We start from the raw sequence: 20,747 nt of genomic DNA on the forward strand, positions 1-20,747 counted from the left end.
TTTTTTTTTTTTTCATTGTATGCATACAGTCTGCCAATAGGTCTCTTATTCTTCATTCTAACACAGATACATTGTGCCTTCTCTACTTCAGGAATTTTGTGAGAGTGATGGTAGTACCTGGGGATTCAAGACAGTGAGGAAGATAGATGGGGATCTTGCCCGTATTGACAAGATGACCGTATAATTTATGATCCAAACTGGGACATGAGAGAGAACAAAGGCGGAGCTATTAGTAATCACATTGGGACTATAGACCAAACTGGGCCCATCTCAGGATGAGTGATCATCCCACTTAAAGATATTACCATCTAGGTGTGGGGTTATGGCTAGAAGTAAGCCTGGAGTGATAGATCCTCCAAGTAATTATATATATATATATATATATATATATATATATATATATATATATATATAAAAACCAAACCAGTTGCCATTGAGTTGATTATGACTCATGGTGACCCCGTGTACTTGAGTAGAACTGCACTCCATAGGGTTTTCAGTGGTTGTGACCTTTTGGAAATAGATCACCAGGCTTTTCTTCTGAGTTGCCTCTGAGTGGATTCAATCTTCCATCCTGTCAGTTAGTAGCTGAGCACTTAACCATCTGTACCACTCAGGGATTCCACTTACATCTAGAGTGCCAGCAGAGTGTTAACTCAGAGCTGGGGGGAATTAGGGAAGGCTTTTTAGAGGAGGTGACATCTAAGGCTTGTAGGATAAATAGGAGAAGGTAGAAAGTTCTGGGCAAAGAAGATAACAGAACCAGTGCCCTGAAGGAGAGAACAGTTCAGTGTGGATGAGTGGATCTATAAGACTACACCCAGAAGACCAGAGTTCAAGTGGCAAGACACAAGTGGCAGGGGTACCATTTTAAGAAGTTTGACTTTATCGTGACATTTTTAAGGAGAATGGTGTCATGATGAGATGGGCTAAGAGCTTTGCCGATTTTCATTTGACTGCCATGTACCTGGTGTCTTAGTTATCTAGTGCTGCTATAAGAGATATACCACAAATGGGTGTCTTTAGCAAACAAAATTTATTTTCTCACAGTTGAGGAAGTTAGAAATGAGAATTTAGGATGATGGCTCTAGAGGAAGGCTTTCTCTCTCCATTGGTTTTGGGAAGGAAGTACTTGTCTATTTTCAGCTTCTGTTTCTTGTTTTCTTGGAGATCTCTTGTGGCATGGCATCCATCTTCCTCTGTCTCTGCTTGCTGCTCACTTGGTTGCTTGCTCAATCTTCTCTTTTGTATCTCACAAAAGATTGACTTAAGACACACCCTACAGTGATACTGCCTAATTAACATAACAAAGAAAACCCATTCCCAAATGAAATTACACATACTTTGGGGGGACACAATTTAATCCATAACACCAGGTATCTTGTCTAGGCTGGAGATGGGTCTTCACACTCTCTGAACACTTGGAGCTAGGCAGTGTTTCCCCTTCCTTCCATGGGGACCTGGCAGTAGGACTTCATTGGAAAGGTGGGTTCAGACATTTCTGATCGTGTGTGACAGACAGGTAGGTTTATTCAATGAAGGCAGCTTGCCAGAAGGCCCATGAGGGGACAAAGTATTACTCTAAGTTACACAGAAGGCTTCAGGTGCACATGGCTCAGCCACAGAGATGGAGTGTTGGAAGGTGGCAGGTATTTCAGGTACACAGCAGGGCTGTGCTTCCATACTCTGGACCCATCATCCCTTTGTGCCTGTGTCCACATAGTAGTTATGCAACCTGGGAAGGAGAGAGCTCCTGCAAATCAAATAAACTCTATGCCTAGCAGGCCAAGCAACATCACTGAGGAAATTTCCTCAAAGAGTGGTGAGCTTTTGCACCTAGAGAAAGGTGAACACTGACTAGAAGAGTGAGCGCCAGAGACAGTAGTGGAGAAGTGGCTGTCCCAGGCCCCAGGGGGCATCTGGGATTGGCTGTTTGTCAGAGTCACCAGTGGCCCAGCTTTTCTGAGTAGAGTACAGGTGGGTCCCAGACCTGGAGGAAGGATGAACGGTGGGCCCGGTGCAGCCTCTGAGACGCAGTAGCTTGGAGAAGACTAGCAGGACACAGGAGGGCTGATTCTAATTGTGGAACATAGGGTTGGCAAGATAGCAGCCAGGGCAGAGAGCCTGCTCATAGGTAGGCTCTGCTCTGCCCTTTGGAGCCTCCTTGGGAGACACCAGTAAGTGGTGGTTGAGGATCTTGGTCTTCTGCTGTCGGGTTCTATGGGTCAAGCAGACCGAGGGGCATTGTGTTCCCTTCAGAACAACCTCAAATATGTTATTGTCCCATTTTCATGTCCAGTGATGGAGATATTACCTAGCATAGTAATGTATTTAATCCTTGGGCATCTTAGATTATTGGAACTTCCTTCGTATTGAGTCAAAGTTGATGTTGCCTTGTTTCTCCTGCTATGGTATAAGGTGCTCCAGAATACCAGTCCTTTGAAGTTTCTGTAACATTTTGGCGTATGACTGCATCATTGAATATGTTCCCTTTATTAGTATTAGTGGTGGTTAAGTGTGGACTCTGGGGTCAGTCTGTTGGGTTTGAAGCCTGGATTCACCACTTACTAATTGTATGTTCTTCAGCAAATTACTTGACCTCTTTAAGCCTTAGTATCATCTTTCAAAAGTGGAGAGTAAAGTTCCTAGCGTATTAAATAAGGTATGTAAAACAGTGCTGTGCCTGGCACTTGTTAAGTTGTTAATAAAGGTTATTCTGTCATCCTTCCTCTCTCCCTCTCCCCCTCCCTATCCTTGTCCCCCTCACTATCGTCTTACCTTTAACCCTTTTAAGACCCAATTATTTTCTGCTTTGACTTTTTTTGATACAATGTGTTTTCATTAATGGGAGCTTGCTGAGCCATGGAGTGTGTTTAAATTTCTGATTGATAATATGGATTTTGAGAAATATCATTTGGGAGTACATGGTTTCCACAAACCTCTGGGGGTTCTCAGGCACCATGATTAATGAGTGCCTGTCTGTCCCACTGGTCATGGGTGGCAGGATGTATTGCAACACACACAAACACACACATGCCCATAAAACCAAACCCGCCAAAGCTCCCTAACTATCACAAGGAAAGCATAAATATGCTTACAGGGCTTATCTAGCTGTACAAAAGCCAAGAGACAAAATTTTTATCCAATCACACTTGCTAGATGCACAACCTCATATTTAAGGCTGGTACCCCAGCTATTTTGCTTCAATGAACATTTCTTTTGCCTTTCACTGTTTCACAAGTCCCAACTAAAACCCAGTGCCGTCAAGTCGATTCTGACTCATAGCGACCCTATAGGACAGAGTAGAACTGCCCCATAGAGTTTCCAAGGAGCGCTTGGTGGATTCAAACTGCTGACCCTTTGGTTAGCAGCCGTAGCACTTAACCACTATGCTACCAGGGTTTCCCAAAGTCCCAACTAAATCGAAAAAAAAAAAAAAAAAAGTCCCAACTAGAGGGCAGCAAATACTTCTAGCAGATAATCAAATTGAAAAGAAGTCTTTCATCTGGAGATAATAATTAACATCTAAAAAATACACTTATAAAAGCGGTTTTATATAATATATACCAATTCATCACTTGTTTTTTCTCATAAAATACCATAAATATTTTTATGTTAGTAAATGTAGCTGTACATCATCATTTTAAATGATTGCTTGGTTTTCCATTTAAGGACATTCGTTAACTCATCCCCTAGCATAGACTTTTGCTATCTTTTACTTTTATAAACAACATTCCAGTGAACCTGTATGTATGTATACCTTTATGCATTTATCTGATTATTTCCTTAGGGTGAATTTCCAGAAGTGTAATTTCTGGGTCAAAAGGTTTACATGTTTAATGATTTTGAGACATATTTACAAATTGCCTTCTGGGAAGACTGTACCAATATAAATGCCTACCTGTATGTGTAAGTGTCATTTACCTTGCTCCCATTAGCCATTATCATTCTTTGCCAATGTGATTGGAAGGAAATGGCACCTCATGGTTGCTTTATTTGCATTTTTATTAGAAACCAGATTGAACATTTTTATATGAATATCATTCCCTTATATTTTTACTTTTGTGATTTGTCTGTTTATACTCTTTGCCCATTGTTATCTATGGAGCTATTCATCTTTTTTCTCATTGATGTGTGAATATGTAATTAAGAATATTAATGAATTGTCCTCTATCTCATTCTCTTTTCACGACTATTTATAATCATATAAATCCCTAGACTTTTTTTTATCTCAGGCAACTGTTATGTTCCCTCCATTTTGATAATTTTTTTTTTTTTAATGAAATGCTGACACCTATCTTGACCCCTGTTAACCTCTTGTTGTGAGATTCTGCCTGAGACTGACTCTATCATTCGACAGGTTCACTTTCTCTTCCAGCTTTGCTCTTATCTACACTTCAGACAAGTGTGCCCTCTATATTTCCATCCAGGTAATAGGGAATGAGAGTCAAACTAATGTTTATTGAGCACTATCATGTATCAAGCACTGTATTACCTGTACCCCCGTTGCTGTCAAGTCCATTCCGACTCATAGTGACCCTATAGGACAAAGTAGAATTGCCCCGTAGAATTTCCAAGGAGCAGCTGGTAGATTCAAACTGCCAACCTTTTGGTTAGCAGCCGATCTCTTAACCACTGCCCCACCAGGGCTCCAGCAAAATGTTAAATAGAACAGCATAGAAGACCCTAAAGTTCTGTTGTTGTGAGGTGCCATCAGCTGGGTTCTGACTCATAGCGACCCTCTGTACAACAGAATGAAACACTGTCCGGTCCTGCTCCATCCTCATAATTGTTCCTATATTTCACAGCCCATCGTTGCAGCCACTGTGTTAGTCCATCTTACCGAGTGTCTTCCACTCTTCCACTGACCCTCTCCTTTACAAGGATGATGTCTTTCTCCAAGGACTGATCACTTCTGATAACACGTCCAAAGCACATGAGATGATGTCTCGCCATCCTGGTTTCTAAGGAGCATTCTGGCTGTACTTCTTCCATGACAGATTTGTTTGTTCTCCTGGCAGTCCATGGTATATTTAACATTCTTCGGCACCACCATAATTCAAAGACATCAATTCTTTTCCGGTCTTCCTTATTCATTGTCCAGCTTTCCCATGCTTATGAGGCAGTTGATTATACCATGGACTGGGTTAGGTGCACTTTAGTCCTCAAAGTGACATCTTTGCTTTTCAAGACTTCAAAGAGGTCTTTTGCCACAGATTTGCCCAATGCAATACATTGTTTGATTTCTTTACTGCTGCTTCCGTGAGTGTTGATTGTGGATCCAAGTAAAATGAAAAAATCATTTACAATTTCAATATTTTCTCCATTTATCTTGATGTTGTGTATTGGTCCAGTTGTGAGGACTGTTTTCTTTACATTGAGGTGTAATCCATACTGAAGGCTGTGGTCTTTGATCTTCATCAGTAAGTTCTTCAAGCCCTCTTCACTTTCGGCAAGCAAGGTTGTGTCATCTTCATATCGCAGGTGGTCAATGAGTCTTCCTCCATTGCTGATGCTGTTTTCTTCTTCATATAGTCCAGTTTTCCAGCTTATTTGTTCAGCATACAGATTGAATAAGTATGGTGAAAGGATACAACCCTGACACACACCTTTCCTAACTTTAAACCACACAATATCCCCTTGTTCTGTTCAAAGGTCTGCCTCTTGGTAAACGTACAAATTCCTTATAAGCATGATCAAGTGTTCTAAAACTCCCATTTTTTGCAATGTTGTTCATAATTTGTTATGATCCACACAGTCGAATGCCTTTGCATAGTCAATAAAACACAGGGAAACATCTTTCTGATATTCTTTGCTTTTAACCAGAATCCATTTGACATCAGCAATCATATCTCTTGTTCCAGTCCTCTTCTGAATCTGGTTTGAATTTCTGGCAGCTCCCTGTCAATGTACTGCTGCAACTGCTTTTGGATGATCTTCAACCAAATATTAACCTAGATTAGTCTGTCTGGTCCTTTTTTCTTTGCATGTAATCACGTCAGACCTACAGGATACTTACTTTTACACTTTCGTGGTTTAATAAGATATTTGCTTTTTTTCTTCTGGAAAATATTTTATTTTCATGATTTACTTAAAAAGATTAGTCTAAGTGAAGCTCTGGCAACCCCTGATACTTTTTAATGAAAATAAAAACTATAAATGTCAAACCTCATGAATCGTATGTATATGTAGATCATATCTGGAACAAAAACTCCATGGTAACTTTTAACGAACATTTTCTAATGTCAAGGCTAGTGAATAATTTTGATCATGTGACAGCATTGCTGTAGTTTTAAGAAATGTTTACTGCATTTCCAGGGTGGGGCAGAGGTGGAGTGGAGGGGTGGTGTCCTGCTTCCTCTGTAGAGCATGGGGTGGTAAATCATATCAGCTGCAAAGCGTTCTGGAGAACAGTCTTGGTAGAAATGCTGCTATACAGATTTTTCCATTAAAAAATTAGCACCTACCATATGAACAATGTAAGCAGAAAGTGAAATAAACTTCCTGACACCTGAGCAAATCACTATGCATTCTTATTTGTGTGTTTAATAAAAGGAGGAACACACTGATGTTTACTGAGGCCCTTGAGATCCTGACGGATTAGTCCTTGAGCTAGGTACATTATATACGTTAGACAGCCTCGTGATCAGGTGGCATTATCTGTATTTTTAGAGGATGGAGAAATTGAAGCTCAGAGAAGGTAAGTAACTGACCCAGAGTGAGCCAGCTACATTGAAGGCAAGCTGATCATGGCTCTAAATTGTAGAATACTTGTTTTAACTGGTGTTTGAAAGCTAGATTTATTTGGCTTTATTTTTAACTGCAAAGACTGAAACTTGTGTTACTATTGGCAACCGTTACATGCTTTGTGAAGTGCCATAGGCCATGCTTTATGCTGTTGAATGGAAAGTACTATACATGCCCCTTTTTTTAAAATTAGACTTTAGATGGACATTTACAGACCAAATTAATTGTTGTAATTTCTCATTAGACAATTAATACACATATTTTTTTGTGTCATTGGTTGCCAACCCCACGACATGTCAACACTCTCCCCTTCTCAACCTTGGGTTCCCCATTACCAGCTTTTCTGTCCCCTCCTGCCTTCTCGTCCTTGCCCTTGAGCTGGTGTGCCCATTTAGTCCATTTCGTTTTATGGGCTGAAGGGTGAACCTCAGGAATGACTTCAGTACTGAGTTAAAAAGGTGTCCAGGGGCCATTTTTTTTTTTAATAGTAGTTGTACTGCAGAGGAATATTTGCTTCCCAACCTGAGCTGCTGTGGGGAATACACAGAGTCACTGTACCAAAAAGAATTGGTTGATATTCAACAATTTCAGGAGGTAGCATATGATCAAGAATCTATGGTACTGAAGGAAGTGGTCTGAAACCATTGTTGAAACCTAAGTCTCCAGAAATTGATGGAATATCAATTGAGATGTTTCAACAAATGGATGCAGCATTGAAAGTGCTCACTTGTCTATGCCAACAAATTTGGAAGACAGTTATCTGGCTAACTGACTGGAAGAGACCCATATTCTTACCCATTCCAAAGAAAAGTGATTCAGCAGGATGCAGAAATTATTGAACAGTATCATTAATATCACAAACAAGTAAAATTTTGGTGAAGATCATTCAAAAGCAGTTGCAGCAGTATATCAACAGGGAACTGCCAGAAATTCAAGCCGGATTCAGAAGAGGACGTGGAACAAGGGATATGATTGCTGATGTCAGATGGATCCTGGCTGAAAGCAGAGAATACCAGAAAGATGTTTCCCTGTGTTTTATTGACTATGCAAAGGCATTGGACTGTGTGGGTCATAACAAATTATAGAGAACGTTGTGAAGAATGGGAATTTTAGGACACTTAATTGTGCTCATGAGGAACCTGTACAGAGGCAGTCATTGGAACAGAACAAGGGGATACTGTCTAGTTTAAAGTTAGCAAAGGTGTGCATCAGGGTTGTATCCTTTCACCAAACTTATTCAATCTGTATGCTGAGCAAATAATCTGGAAAACCAGATTATAGGAGGAAGAACACAGCATCAGCATTGGAGGAAGACTCATTAACCACCTGTGATATGCAGACGACACAACCTTCCTTGCCGAAAGTGAAGAGGACTTGAAGCACTTACTGATGAAGATGAAAGACAACAGCCCTCAGTATGGATTACACCTCAACATAAAGGAATCAAAAATCTTCATAACTGCACCAATAAGTAACATCATGATAAAAGGAGAAAATGTTGAAGTTGTCAAGGGTTTCATTTTACTTGGATCCACAATCAATGCCCGTGGAAGCAGCAGTCAGGAAATCAAAAGATGCATTACATTGGGCAAATCTGCTGCAAAAGACTTCTTTAAACTGTTAAAAATCAAAGATGTCACTTTGAGAGCTAAGGTGTGCCTGACCCAAGCCACGGTGTTTTCAATCGCCCTATACGGATGTGAAAGCTGAATAATGAATAAGGAAGATGGAATAATTGATGCCTTTAAGTTATGCTGTTGGTGAAGTATATAGAATATACCATGGATTGCCAGAAGAACAAACGAATCTGTCATGGAAGAAGTACAGCCAGAAAGCTCAATAGAAGGAGGATGGTGAGACTGTCTTACATACTTTAGACATGTTATCAGGAGGGACCAGTCCCTGGAGAAGGATATCATGCTTGGTATAGTAGAAAGTCAGTGCAAAAGAGGAAGACCCTCAACAAAATGGATTGACACAGTGGCTATAACAATGGGCTCAAGTGTAACGATTGTGAGGATGGCTCAGGATCGGGCAATGTTTCTGTTGTACATAGGGTCACTATAAGTTGGAACTGTCTTGGCAGCACCTAACAAAAACAGGCTGAGCTAAGATGCTGATCTAAAAATAATTAAACACTTAATTTATATTTTCTTAACTATTTGTAATTATTTATATTTATTACCCTTAAATGGTATTTGCTAAAGTTAGTAAATTCTCTATGCTCCAAAATAATATTTTTATGTATTTGTGGTTGGCCACAAAGCCATAGACATCAATGGCATTTGCCTCCTCACACAGTGAATTTGTGTGGAAGAGGAGTAAATATCAAGTCTTCAGGAGCTAGGTCTTTTAAATAAAGTAGAGGAAAGAGCATTAAATGTCACAAAAATGTGTGCTTTAGTTATCTAAACCTATGTTTTCTGGGGAGTTTTTAGAGTGCGTTTTCCCATGGGTGCAATTTTTAAAATTTAAACAATGGCTAGGTTCTCAGATAAAGTCATAATAAATAAATATATGTGTCTGTGTTTTTAAAGCAGCAGAACTTTTTTCTTGTAAACAAACTCTCCTGTTGAACCCTAACTGAATTTCTTAGGAATCTTTTAACCCCTAGTTGAGCTAGCTTAGACACAAGGAGGACTTAGTTTTGAAGATGTAGGGTGTTTCATAGCCCTACAGGCAGGAATGCGTAGAAAATCCAGAATGTCCTCTTTTTCAATCTCTCATATCTAACATTTTCTCTGCATATTTGCTTTGTTTTCTGTTTGTTTCCCTGCAGAATGACTTTCTTGGTTTTCTAACCCACATAGTAGAAAGCAGAGCTGAGATTAGGGTGAAGCATGAAAACTGAACTCAGTGATCAAGATAAATAATATTTAAATGCGATATTTCAAAAATCAAATTCTAAAAATCCATGATGAGTAAAATATCAAAATTGTAAATAAAGATAGGCTCTGTATGAAAATAGCCACCGCAGGCAGTTCCTACATTTTTTAATACTTGCAAGTGAGCAGCTGACTGATCTAGAGATTGGTAGTTCCAATTCCCAATCTCAGAGAAGAGGTCTGGTTGGCCCCAGTTTGGGTTAGGCCCAGACTCAAACCAATGAACTAAGGCCTGGTGGTGGGGGTACATAATATGAATGGAGCCAAGTGAGAGAAGAGTGAGCAGTCGAACGCTGATACTCAGACTCTCCTTCTCTTCACTTTAAGGTCTCTTTTCAGATATTACCACTGAATTTAGCTGCCACTGATGGGGTAGGTTGAGCCCATTCGAATAGGGAATTCCATTTTAGCCAGGCAGTAAGTCAATGCCTGCTGTGTGTGTAAAGCCTCGGGAGAAAAGTACTTGGTGCTGTTGTTGAGTAATGGTTGCTGAGGGTGAATAGATGGCATCCCACAGCCACAGGGATTTTAATGTTGGGAAGAGGTTGATTGTGTGGACTGGTGATTACCCTTATACAATGGGGCAACCAGTACAAGGCTGACTTTTGTTCTTTTAGCTCTAGAAACTCTAGCACCTTTCTAATGATCTCCAAACCATAGCCAGAGCTCCTACAGCTTTTTGGATAAAGATCATCATTTTTCATGCAGCTTGTGTGATCTTCTCTCTAGCCTCTGACTGGCTCTGCTTCTTTCTGCCTAGGACCTTTGCACAGGCTGTTGTCTCTGCCTGGGATGTCTGTCAACCACCCCTCCTGTTACCCAGTTCACCCGGGCAGTACATAATTATCTTTCAGAACTCAGTTCAGATGTTACATCCTCAAGGAAGCCCCTTTCTTGACCACACAGGATAGACCAAGAACCCCTACTATGTTAAAACAAAGAACTGTCAATAACAGATAACACCACATGGTAGACACTATTCTAAGAATTTCAATTCATTTACTCCTTACAACAACCTTATGAGGTAGGTACTATTATTTTTTAAGATGAGGAAACTGTACTTGTACCCAGAGCTCCTTGTACTTCTCTTTCAGAAGCATTTATTACAAGTATAATTAAAGATTTAATTATATAGTACTGGCAGTGACCACGATAGGGCCGAAGGCAGTCATTTTGGTTAGAAGGGAAAGGCTAGTAACTGGTCTTGAAGATATGTTTGCATAGCAGACACTGTGCTCTGGGTTGTATGCTTATTTGGGATGGCTTTGAGAAAATGTAATGAAGGTTATAAAGGCAGGAAGTCATTTATTAACTACTGTATCCTAGGGACCCAAAGCTGGGCCTTGCATAAAGGTGCCCTTCAAGAAATATTTATTGCTTGAACCAGTGGGGAAAAAAAGTCTTCAACATTTTGGGGTATTTCCTGTCAAGCTACATTTCAAACCTGCTTTAAGTCTACAGCACTGATGGCTGGGGCCTGATTGATGGATGCTGAGGACCTAAGGGGATTAATGTGGACCCTGTTTAGGAAATTAGAGGGGCCAGTGAAATAGACCTCAAACCTTGGGATTGTTGATCCTTAAAGTGAGGCAAAGCTGGAAGGTACATTTTGCCCTGAGGGGAAGCAGGCAAAGCAGTGTCTCAGGCCCTCGTTTTAGAACCGCAGCTGTAGAGGGGTTGAGACCAGTACATTCTGGTACTCATAGGATAATTTGGTCCTGTGGAACTAATGGGCTCAGAAAGTTGTAGAAGGTCACAGCTGAAAGAGACCGCGAAGGTGTTCAATGCATCGAACAAGAGCTACCTCATGTGCTTTCAGCCTCAAGCAGCACTCCCTGCCGTGCTGTTGTTGTTGTGTAACATCGAGTTGATTCCAACTCATCACAACCCTATGGGACAGAGTATAACTGCCCCACAGGGTTTCTTAGGCTGTAATCTTTACAGGAGCAAATCACCAGGTCTTTTCTCCTTTGGAGCTGATGGTGGGTTCGAACCACTGACCTTCCAGTTAGCAGCTGAGCTCTTAATCACTGCACCACCAGTGCTTCTTCCCCGCAGTGCTAAGTGTGATTATGTCTCCAGTGGTGTGTGAGAGGTACCTGTAGAGCAGTGCCAGCCTTTCTTCCTGTTGGTGTGCTTCCCAGTGCCACACCAAGCTGGCCCAGCCCTGAATCCATTTCTGGATTCTGAGGAGAGAAAAGGACGGGTGACTGACCTGGATCTCCCTAGGCTCCTGGGAAGAGGAAAGAGCTCTAGGTTAGGAACATATCTACATCCCAGAACTGGAAAAAGGACAAGGAGGAGGACGAAGAGGCCTGCTTGGCTCTGTCTTAAAAGTAGACATACTGTATATTTGACTTCATGTAAGGGAAACTTTTATAAAGATGAATGTATTTGTTCACAAATTTAATTTAAATCTAATAACGTAACGTGTATGTATAAATACATAGCCCATTGCTGTTAAGTGAATTCCGATTCATAGAGACCCACCCTCTAGGATAGAGTAGAACTCCTCTATGGGGTTCCCAAGGCTATAATCTTTACGGAAGCCACATCTATCTCTTGCAGAGCATCTGGTGGGTTCAAACTGCTGACCCTTTTGGTTAGTAGCTGAGCACTTAATTATGGATCCATCAGGGCTCCTAGATAAATATATAAAACCAAAACCAAGCCCATTGCCATTGAGTCGATTCTGTCTCATAGCGACCCTATAGAACAGAGAATTGCCCCATCGGGCTTCCAAGGAGCAGCTGGTGGATTCAAACTGCCGACCTTTTGGTTTGCAGGGTAGCTCCTAAACACTGTGCCCCAGGGCTCTGTATAAATATATTTAAAAAAACCCAAACCAAACCCACTGCTGTTGAGTCTATTCCAGCTCATGTTGTTGTTGTTGTTAGGGGCCATCAAGTCAGTTCCGACTGATAGTGACCTTATGTACCACAGAACAAAATACTGCCCGGTCCTGCACCTTGCTCACAATCGTTGTTATGCTTGAAACCATGTTGCAGCCACTGTGTCAGTCCATCTTGTTGAGGGTCTTTCTCTTTTCCGCTGACCCTGTACTTTACCAAACATGATGTCCTTCTCCAGGGACTGATTCCTCCTGACAACATGTCCAAAGTATGTAAGATACAGTCTTGCCATCCTTGCTTCTAAGAGCATTCTGGTTGTACTTTTTCCAGGACAGATTTGTTCATTCTTTTGAAAATCCACAGTATATTGACTGTTCTTGACAAACACAATTCAAAGGTGTCAATTCTTCTTCTGTCTTCCTTATTCATTTTCCAGCTTTCTCATGCATATGATGCGAATGAAAACACCATGGCTTGGATCAGGTGCACCTTAGTCTTCAAGGTGACACCTTTGCTTTTCAACACTTTAAAGAGGTCCTTTGCAGCAGATTTGCCCAATGCAATGCGTCTTTTGATTTCTTGACTGCTGCTTCCACAGATATTGATTGTGGATCCAAGTAAAATGAAATCCTTGACAACTTCAATCTTTTCTCCATTTATAATGATGTTACTTATTGGTCCAGTTGTAAGGATTTTTGTTTACTTTATGTTGAGGTGTAATATATTCCAACTCGTAGAGACCCTATAGGACAGAGTAGAACTGCCCCATAGGGTTTCCAAGGAGCAGCTGGTGGATTTGAACTGCCAACCTTTTGGCTAGCAGGTGATCTCTTAACCACGGAGTCACCAGAGTTCCATACAAATATACAAAACCCATTGCCATTGAGTCGATTCTGACTCTTAGTGACCCTATTGGACAGAGTAGAACTGCCTCATAGAGTTTCCAAGGAGCGCTTGGTAGATTTCAACTGCTGACCTTTTGGTTAACAAACAGCGAACTCTTGATCTTAACCACTATGCTACCAGGGTTTCCGTATGAATATACAATAAATAATATATAGTAAAAATAGTAAGTAATAAATAGTATTTATTATGTATATATAAATATGGAAATTATATAAAGTGATGATTCATCTTCACTTATTTTAAGCCACCTTTAAAATGGTGTCCATTTCACAAAACTTTGTAGCAGATTATAATTAGAGGAAGTGCTAATCTAGTCATTTGGCCTCTAAACAAGAAGTATCTATAGAAGGGAACTTAATTTATCTCTTGATTTTTTAATTATCATGTTTCGAATGTCTGAAAAATGTGAAGTTAAATGTGTCCTTTATTTTAATTTTCAGGATTCTTGATTCGCCTACTGGTCAGGAGTGTTTCAAAAAATATAAACCTGAAAGATTAAGGTTATTCATCTGTCTGTAGTAATAAGTATTCTTTGTAATTTTAAAGCTCAAGTGTCCATCTCTGTTAGTGTTTGTGTCAAGCTATAAGAGCCTGGAGTTTATAATGTGGATTCTGAAAGGAAACTGTAGAGTGCTATGTTGCTAAGGAAGTCTCTAAGCTAATTAAACAACAATGTGCCTTGAATTATTCTGATCATCTGTACTGCTCAGACATAAAGAATCATTAAAAATAATGCTCATTTTTAGGCTTATCAAAACTTAAATTAGAACTAAATGAAAGTATAGGCATCTTATTTTCAATAGTAAAGAAGAAAATAAATAAAAATATAATTTTGTAAAAAATACTAGAAACAACCTAATGTTTGGTAAATAGTGGAGTACTTAAACAAATTATGACAATTCTGCACAAACTATTATGAAATCATACCAATTGAGGATTTGTATACAATATAACAAATACTATGTTTTAGATTGCAAATCATAGCTCTCTTTTATACAAATCAGCAGAAAGAGGCACAGCTTACCATAAACAAACAAAAAAAACACTGCCATCAAGTGGATTCCAACTCATAGCGACCCTATAGGACAGAGTAGAAGTGCCCCCTAGGGATTTCCAAGGCTGTAATCTTTACTGGGGGCTCTGGTGGTACAGTGGTTAAAAGCTCAGCTGCTAACCAAAAGGTCGGCCATTCCAGTGTGCCAGCAGCTCCTTGGAAACCCTATGGCGCAGCTCTACTGTCCTGTAGAGTTGCTATAAGTCTGAATTGGCTTGGTGGGAATGAGTTTGGTTTTTTTTTTCCCCCCTAATCTTTGCAAAAGCAGATTGCCACATCTTTCTCCCATAAGCCACTGGTGGGTTTGAACCATCAACCTATCATTTAGCAGCTGAGTGCTTTAACCACTGTACCACCAGGGCTCCTAACAGCTTGACATAGTCTCTATGTAAGCATTTTCACCCTAAATTAATGCTTTACAAAATAAAATTGAGACAGAAGGGAGCCTGTTTAGATTGTCCAGATTATAATTAATTTTGCCACTTGAGTATATTAGAAAATGGGAGCTAGACTGTAATGAGAGCTATAAAGCACAGTCATGGACCATGTCCCAGACTATGTCCCAGACTATTGAAGTGACTCATTTTCTGTTTAGAGTTCCAACAACAATTAAAAACAAAAGGCGGGGGGGGAGATAATAAATATATAAACAAGGAGCAATGTCAATTCTGACAACGTCATCTATATTTCCAATTATGTTAATTCTGAAGCTCTTATAAGAATATTTTTCATGCCTTACTAATGTCACTATGTTGTTCTTCTCTTCTAGTTTTTGGAAATCTCCTTGAATAGAAAATCATCGGTCTGTAGATGGCTTAGCCAAGAGGATACTTGCTTTTAATTTAGTTTCACTAATGTTCATGTTTGGCAGGAAAGTAAAATTTCTAGAAAGCGTAAGTTAGCTACTTGTGGTTTAGACCTTTGGAGCTTTATTATATCAGATCTTAATTTTTCCCTTTGGCCATCTGGTGTTTTCATTTTTACTTCAACTTCTAATTAGCTGTTGTTGATTCTGAAACTCATCCTACTTCCTGGTCCCTGAAATTCCAATAATGTGAGAAAACTAAACCATTTAAATGTTGGGAACTGTCGTTTAGTAAAAGAGCCTTGAACCAGAATGTTATATCTGGGCTAGAAAACACTCCAAGGTGTCGCCTAGGGATTCTAAAAACATTAGGACCCTGAAGGCCCAGGACGTGCTTTTTTGCATTTAGCTCAATGTGTTTTTCTTTCTTCTTGTCTTTTTATGCAGCTGGAATGCTTGCTGACTCCTTTGCAAACTTCTAAGGCCACGACCCCGAGGATCCCAGCTGGAGAATGCCGTCTGAACGCTGCCTCAGGTATATCCTTTAGGATGTGTTGTTGCTTGGTGTTGGGAGTCCTGAAATAGTCACGCTGCACATCCCTGCACCAAGGGCAGAGCAGAGCAGAGGCTCAACAGATATTTGAATGAATTAAACAAACCAGAGAGAGCCCTTGGGAATTTAGTATGGTAGCACCAGGGCTAACTGCTGTGACCTAGTTACTGGTCAAACCTAGATACAGTTCATGTTTCTTTGAATGATACTACTTTTTTTTTTTTTAATATTTTTCTTATTTAGGATGCCACCCTCCCTCTAACAAAAGGTGCACTACTATGAAGGTATATCATTCAAAAGTGAATCAGAAAGCCATAATATATATATGGATATTGTCCCCCTTATTGCAATCATTTATCAAAATGCTCCTGACATTTTCTTCTAATACTTCATTTATTTAACAAATATTTATTGAGCCACACACTCAGCTCATTGCTGGGGATATAGCAGTGAATAAAATAGATAAGGTCCAGGCCCTTATAAAGTACATATTCTGTGTGGGAAACAGATATTAAACAAATAATCACACCAGTGACAATGCAAATTGTTAAAAGTGCTTTGAAGAAAAAACACAGGTTAGATACAGAAAGGACGGGCTTTCCTGAGGAAGTGCTGTACAGCCTGAGATCTGAAGGAAGGGGTGACCTGGGACGTGCCAAGAGGCAGGGAGGAGGTTGACACCTTCCAAAAACTGAGAGGCAGCCAACGAGAAAATGCAGGACATTCATTTCCATATCCTCAGTGGAGGCAAGGCAAATCATTATCATTCTGTAAGGATGGATTTGTTTTGTCAAAAGACATTCAGAGGGAAGAATAAGAGTGGTGATAAACCTAGAAATACATTTTTTTTTTTTTTAGGCGAAGAATTCATATTGTTATGATACTGAACAGGTTTCAGTAGAGCTTCCCGAATAAGATTGTCTGAAAGACTAGGTAAAAAGGCCTGGCTATCTACTTAAAAAATCAGTCAGTGAACCAGTGGGTCACGAAGATTCAATCCTTTTGTGCATGGGCTTGCCATGACTTGGAGGCTGACTTCATGGCAACTAAGAACAACAATTAAATACTGAGTCTGGCTTTCTTTCATGGCTCTGAAGCTACCAGAAGTAATTCATTCAAAAACGTGTTCAGGAATGAGAGCATTGCTACCAGAGTGCAGTGTCTCTGCACTCCTTGTATGAGCCTGTTGCTCTAGATTAGTGGTTCTCAATGGGAGATGATTTTAACCCTCAGGGGGCATTTGGTAATGTCTGGAGACACTTTGGAGCCCTGGTGGTGCAGTGGTTAAAAGCTCGGCTGCTAACCAAAAGGCCAGCAGTTCAAATCCACCAGCCACTCCTTCTACTCTGTCCTATAGGCTCGCTGTAAATTGGAATCGACTTGTCGCCAACAGGTTTGGCTTTTTTTTTTTTTTTAAAGACAAACCCTGGTGGTGTAGTGGTTAAGAGCTATGGCTCTTAACCAAAAGATTGGCAGTTCGAATCCACCAGGTGCTCCTTGGAAACTGTATGGGGCAGTTCTACCCTGTCCTATAGTGTTACTATGAGTTGGAATCAACTCAACAGCAATGGGTTTGGTTCTGGTTTTTTTTTTTTTGGTTGTCACTGATGAGGGGTGGTAGTGGTGAAAGGTGATATTGGCATCTAGTGGGTAGATAAAAACATCCTACAATGTTTAACAGGGCCAGAGATCCTGTTAAACATCGTACAATGCACAGGGCAGCCCCTCACAACAAAGAATGATATGGCCCCAAAGGTGAATAGTGCTGAGTCTGAGAAACCTTGCTCTAGATCTATCATCCAACCAGTACAGAACACAGAGATCATTGTGTCTGGTCTGTCATCACCACGATTAAGTAAAAAAAATTCCTTGACTACCAGGATCAGTGCGCATTCACCTCAAAATAAATTTTTACTTAAAATCTGCCATTCCTGTTTTTATTAGTCAACCCTTATCCTACCACCATCTGTTCTCCACAGCACCATTATCTCCATAATGGTCTTTCCTTCTCTGCTGAAACCCAGCCCCTACCTTTCCCCACCTTCCAAACCCTTCTACCGCCCCGTGTAACTGCTGTACCCTGACGCATGCTCCCCTGTATCACTTCTAAAAGCTCTGCTGACCTTCCTGTTCTTCCCTGAGGCACCACTTCTCTTGTAGCCCTCTCAGATGATGACATTATTATTTCTTCACACTTCATGTATTTCAGGGCTAGGTAAAGATATATTTGTCCCCCGAGATAGTTTTATTTCTAGATCGTTACTCCTCAAACTGGTTATTAGAGAAAGCAACAAGAAAAACATGTTCTTCTGAAGGTTGTGCCCTTCAACTCCATCACCCTCTCCTCCTCCCCATGTTGTTTGTCAGGGTCATTTCCCTGAGCATGTTTGCACCTGGCTTACCACCTTCGTCGTCGTTGCAAACCCTTGAAAATCTTCCAGAGCCCTTAATATCCACATGGAGATGCTGCCCAATGTGATGGCTCTTGGATCCTCAAGCTACTTCTCCAAAAACCATCTTCTACTTCAACTCAGCCACCGACTCCCATGGCCACACCTTGGACCTCATCATGCCCAGTAGTTGCTCTACTTCTGAACTCACTAAATCAGCCACTTTACTTCTACCAGGACCTCTTCTTCTAGTTTGTTGATTTACCTACCTGTGGTTGAACTTTGACCTCATTGCAATGCCTAGTTTGCTGTCCTTGCTACTTTCTACTAATCCATCAATCCTTTCTTTCCCTTATTTCACTCCTAATCGAGATTCTAATTTCTTCTAATTTAGATTCTATGGGTCATCATTTCAGCATCACTCTTGCTAAATCCTTAATTTCTCTTGTTCCCTGTATTGTGTCATCTTCCTGAAAATATCCAAACCCAGATTAGCCACTATCCATATTTCCATGCCTGTGTTGTCTAGTGGAGACTGGTTCCACTAAAACGTTCGATTCAACAAACCATAAAAGGCCCAGAGTTTTAGTATGTGTTTCTGGTCTGCTTACTCCCTCCTTCTGACTACTCAAAGAGTAGCTGCTCTTTGTCAGAACTAAACCCAACCCTGCTTCTGTGCTCTGAATCTCATCTTTCTTATCTTCTCATCAACCTTCTGTTCATTGTCTCTCGTCTGTGTTCTTGAGACACAGCTGTGCTTCTGTCACCCCTCTATGCACATGAGTCACAGATTTGCATCTGTAGCCAAAATCTCTTTCTGAGTTCCATGAATCAAACTACATAGTTCACATCTATTCTTGGGTATCTTAAAGACAACTCAACCCGCAACATGTCTGAAACCAAACTCACCATCTTTCTATCCTGTAGTCATGATCCTCTTCCACTGTCCCCTATTCCAGGAATTTCAAGTTGTATAATCCAGAAACTTAGGAGTCTTCCTGGGGACCTCCCACCTACCCACTTCCATATCTAAGCCATCACCAAGGCCTATAGATATTTCCTCCTAAATAGTTTTCAAACCCATTCATCTCACTAAAACTCTAGCCCCACGCTCCAGTCCAAGGCCCAAGTCCATTAGTCACCTGAACTACAGCCACAGGTCTGCTCTACTCTGGCTCAGTCTCCCAGACTACTCTTGGAACTACAGCCAGAGTGAACCTTTTTCTGTGACTTCCCATTGCTCTTAGGATAAACTAGCTCAGAATTCCTGCATGAGTGTCTTCTTACCCTCTGCTGCTCAGGCCTAATCTTTACCATGCTCTCCCTTGTTCTCAATGTTCCAGCCGTTGATGGTCCATAGACACACTGTGTAAGGAGCACGTTCCCTGCCACAGAACTGTAGCACTTGCTATTTTCCTGCCTGGAAAACTCTTCTCTCCACTTCTTATCGGTGTAATTTGTTCTCATCCTTTAGCCCTCAATTTCTTCAGGGAGACCAGGTTATTTGATTAATTTGTAACCGTCCCAATAAACCGAATGTTCCATGAAGGCTGTTACTCAGCCTTGTTTGTTCATTGTAGTATCCCCAGTACCTAGCTCAATACCTGGCACAGACTGAATAAACATTCGTTGAGATAAGAAGGAAGGAGAGAAGGGAGAGAGGGAGGAAGGAAAGAAGGAAAAAGAAAAGAAAGCTACTTGACTGTTTTTGATACATACATTACATAATACCATTATTGATAGCCTTAATTGAAAACTACTTGCATATTTTTTGCATATCTAAGTACTAAGTAAACAGAGAAATTGACTTGAATTTTTTAGTTTAAAATGCACATGCTTAAAACCTCGCATCAGTTTTAGAATTTACATCTTACAAACTGACTGAATGAAGCCGAAATTTATTCTATGAAAATGAGATCCTACGGGTTTTCTGTGATCAAAAATGATAGCTCATGAACTCAAAGTAGTGATTTGTACTAAAGCAGTGCTTCACTGTAAATAGGGCTTACGACGTTATATCGTGCTCTGCTTTTGATTGATTAGTTTGTGCAATCAATTCCAGAAAGAAAGCTAAAAGCTGGAAGTCGTGAATAGTGCTGTTCTCTAAGACCTGATTTATTTATCTCCCCTGATATACAGAGGATACCGATATATGGCAATCAAATGACTGCTCCCTAGCATCACGGTAAAGTGATCTGTCTGCTCAGGGAGTCTGGGGCTTCACTCTTGCACCAGAGGCAGAGGCTGGGCCCTGTGGGATGGAGCCAGCGCCGCTCTCAACAGGCTCACCTGAGGCCCTGATAGAGTTCAGGTGGAAAGACATAGAAGGATACATCTCTCTGGGAACTTCTGAACCTGAGCTGTCCAATAGAGCTATAATGCAAACCATAAAGAGTGAAACCTTTGAGAGCCGGAACTCAAGGGGACTACTTTGTTTTTCTGCGTCTCTCAAGTTTTCCTTTGATCCTTGAAATGAGACAAGGTCGCAGTCTTACCACTTTTCTATTGCTCGTTTTAGTGGAAAATATTTGGATTTTCCTACTTTGACAGGTTTC

At 40.6% G+C, this 20,747-nt stretch overlaps 1 protein-coding gene across 2 annotated transcripts in view; it reads left to right on the forward strand.

Moving 5' to 3' along the window:
* KLHL32 (kelch like family member 32) overlaps positions 1-20,747 on the forward strand; it is a 227,508-nt gene that overhangs the window by 39,920 nt on the left and 166,841 nt on the right. For both annotated transcript variants that reach the window (XM_049897499.1, XM_049897505.1), the window contains exon 2: positions 15,697-15,784. In XM_049897499.1, coding sequence (XP_049753456.1) covers positions 15,762-15,784 — 23 coding nt within the window. In that variant the 5' untranslated portion in view covers positions 15,697-15,761. The remainder of the gene's footprint in view (positions 1-15,696; positions 15,785-20,747) is intronic.

This window comes from Elephas maximus, chromosome 1, assembly GCF_024166365.1.
Source record: "Elephas maximus indicus isolate mEleMax1 chromosome 1, mEleMax1 primary haplotype, whole genome shotgun sequence".
Classification (NCBI taxonomy): Eukaryota; Metazoa; Chordata; class Mammalia; order Proboscidea; family Elephantidae; genus Elephas; species Elephas maximus.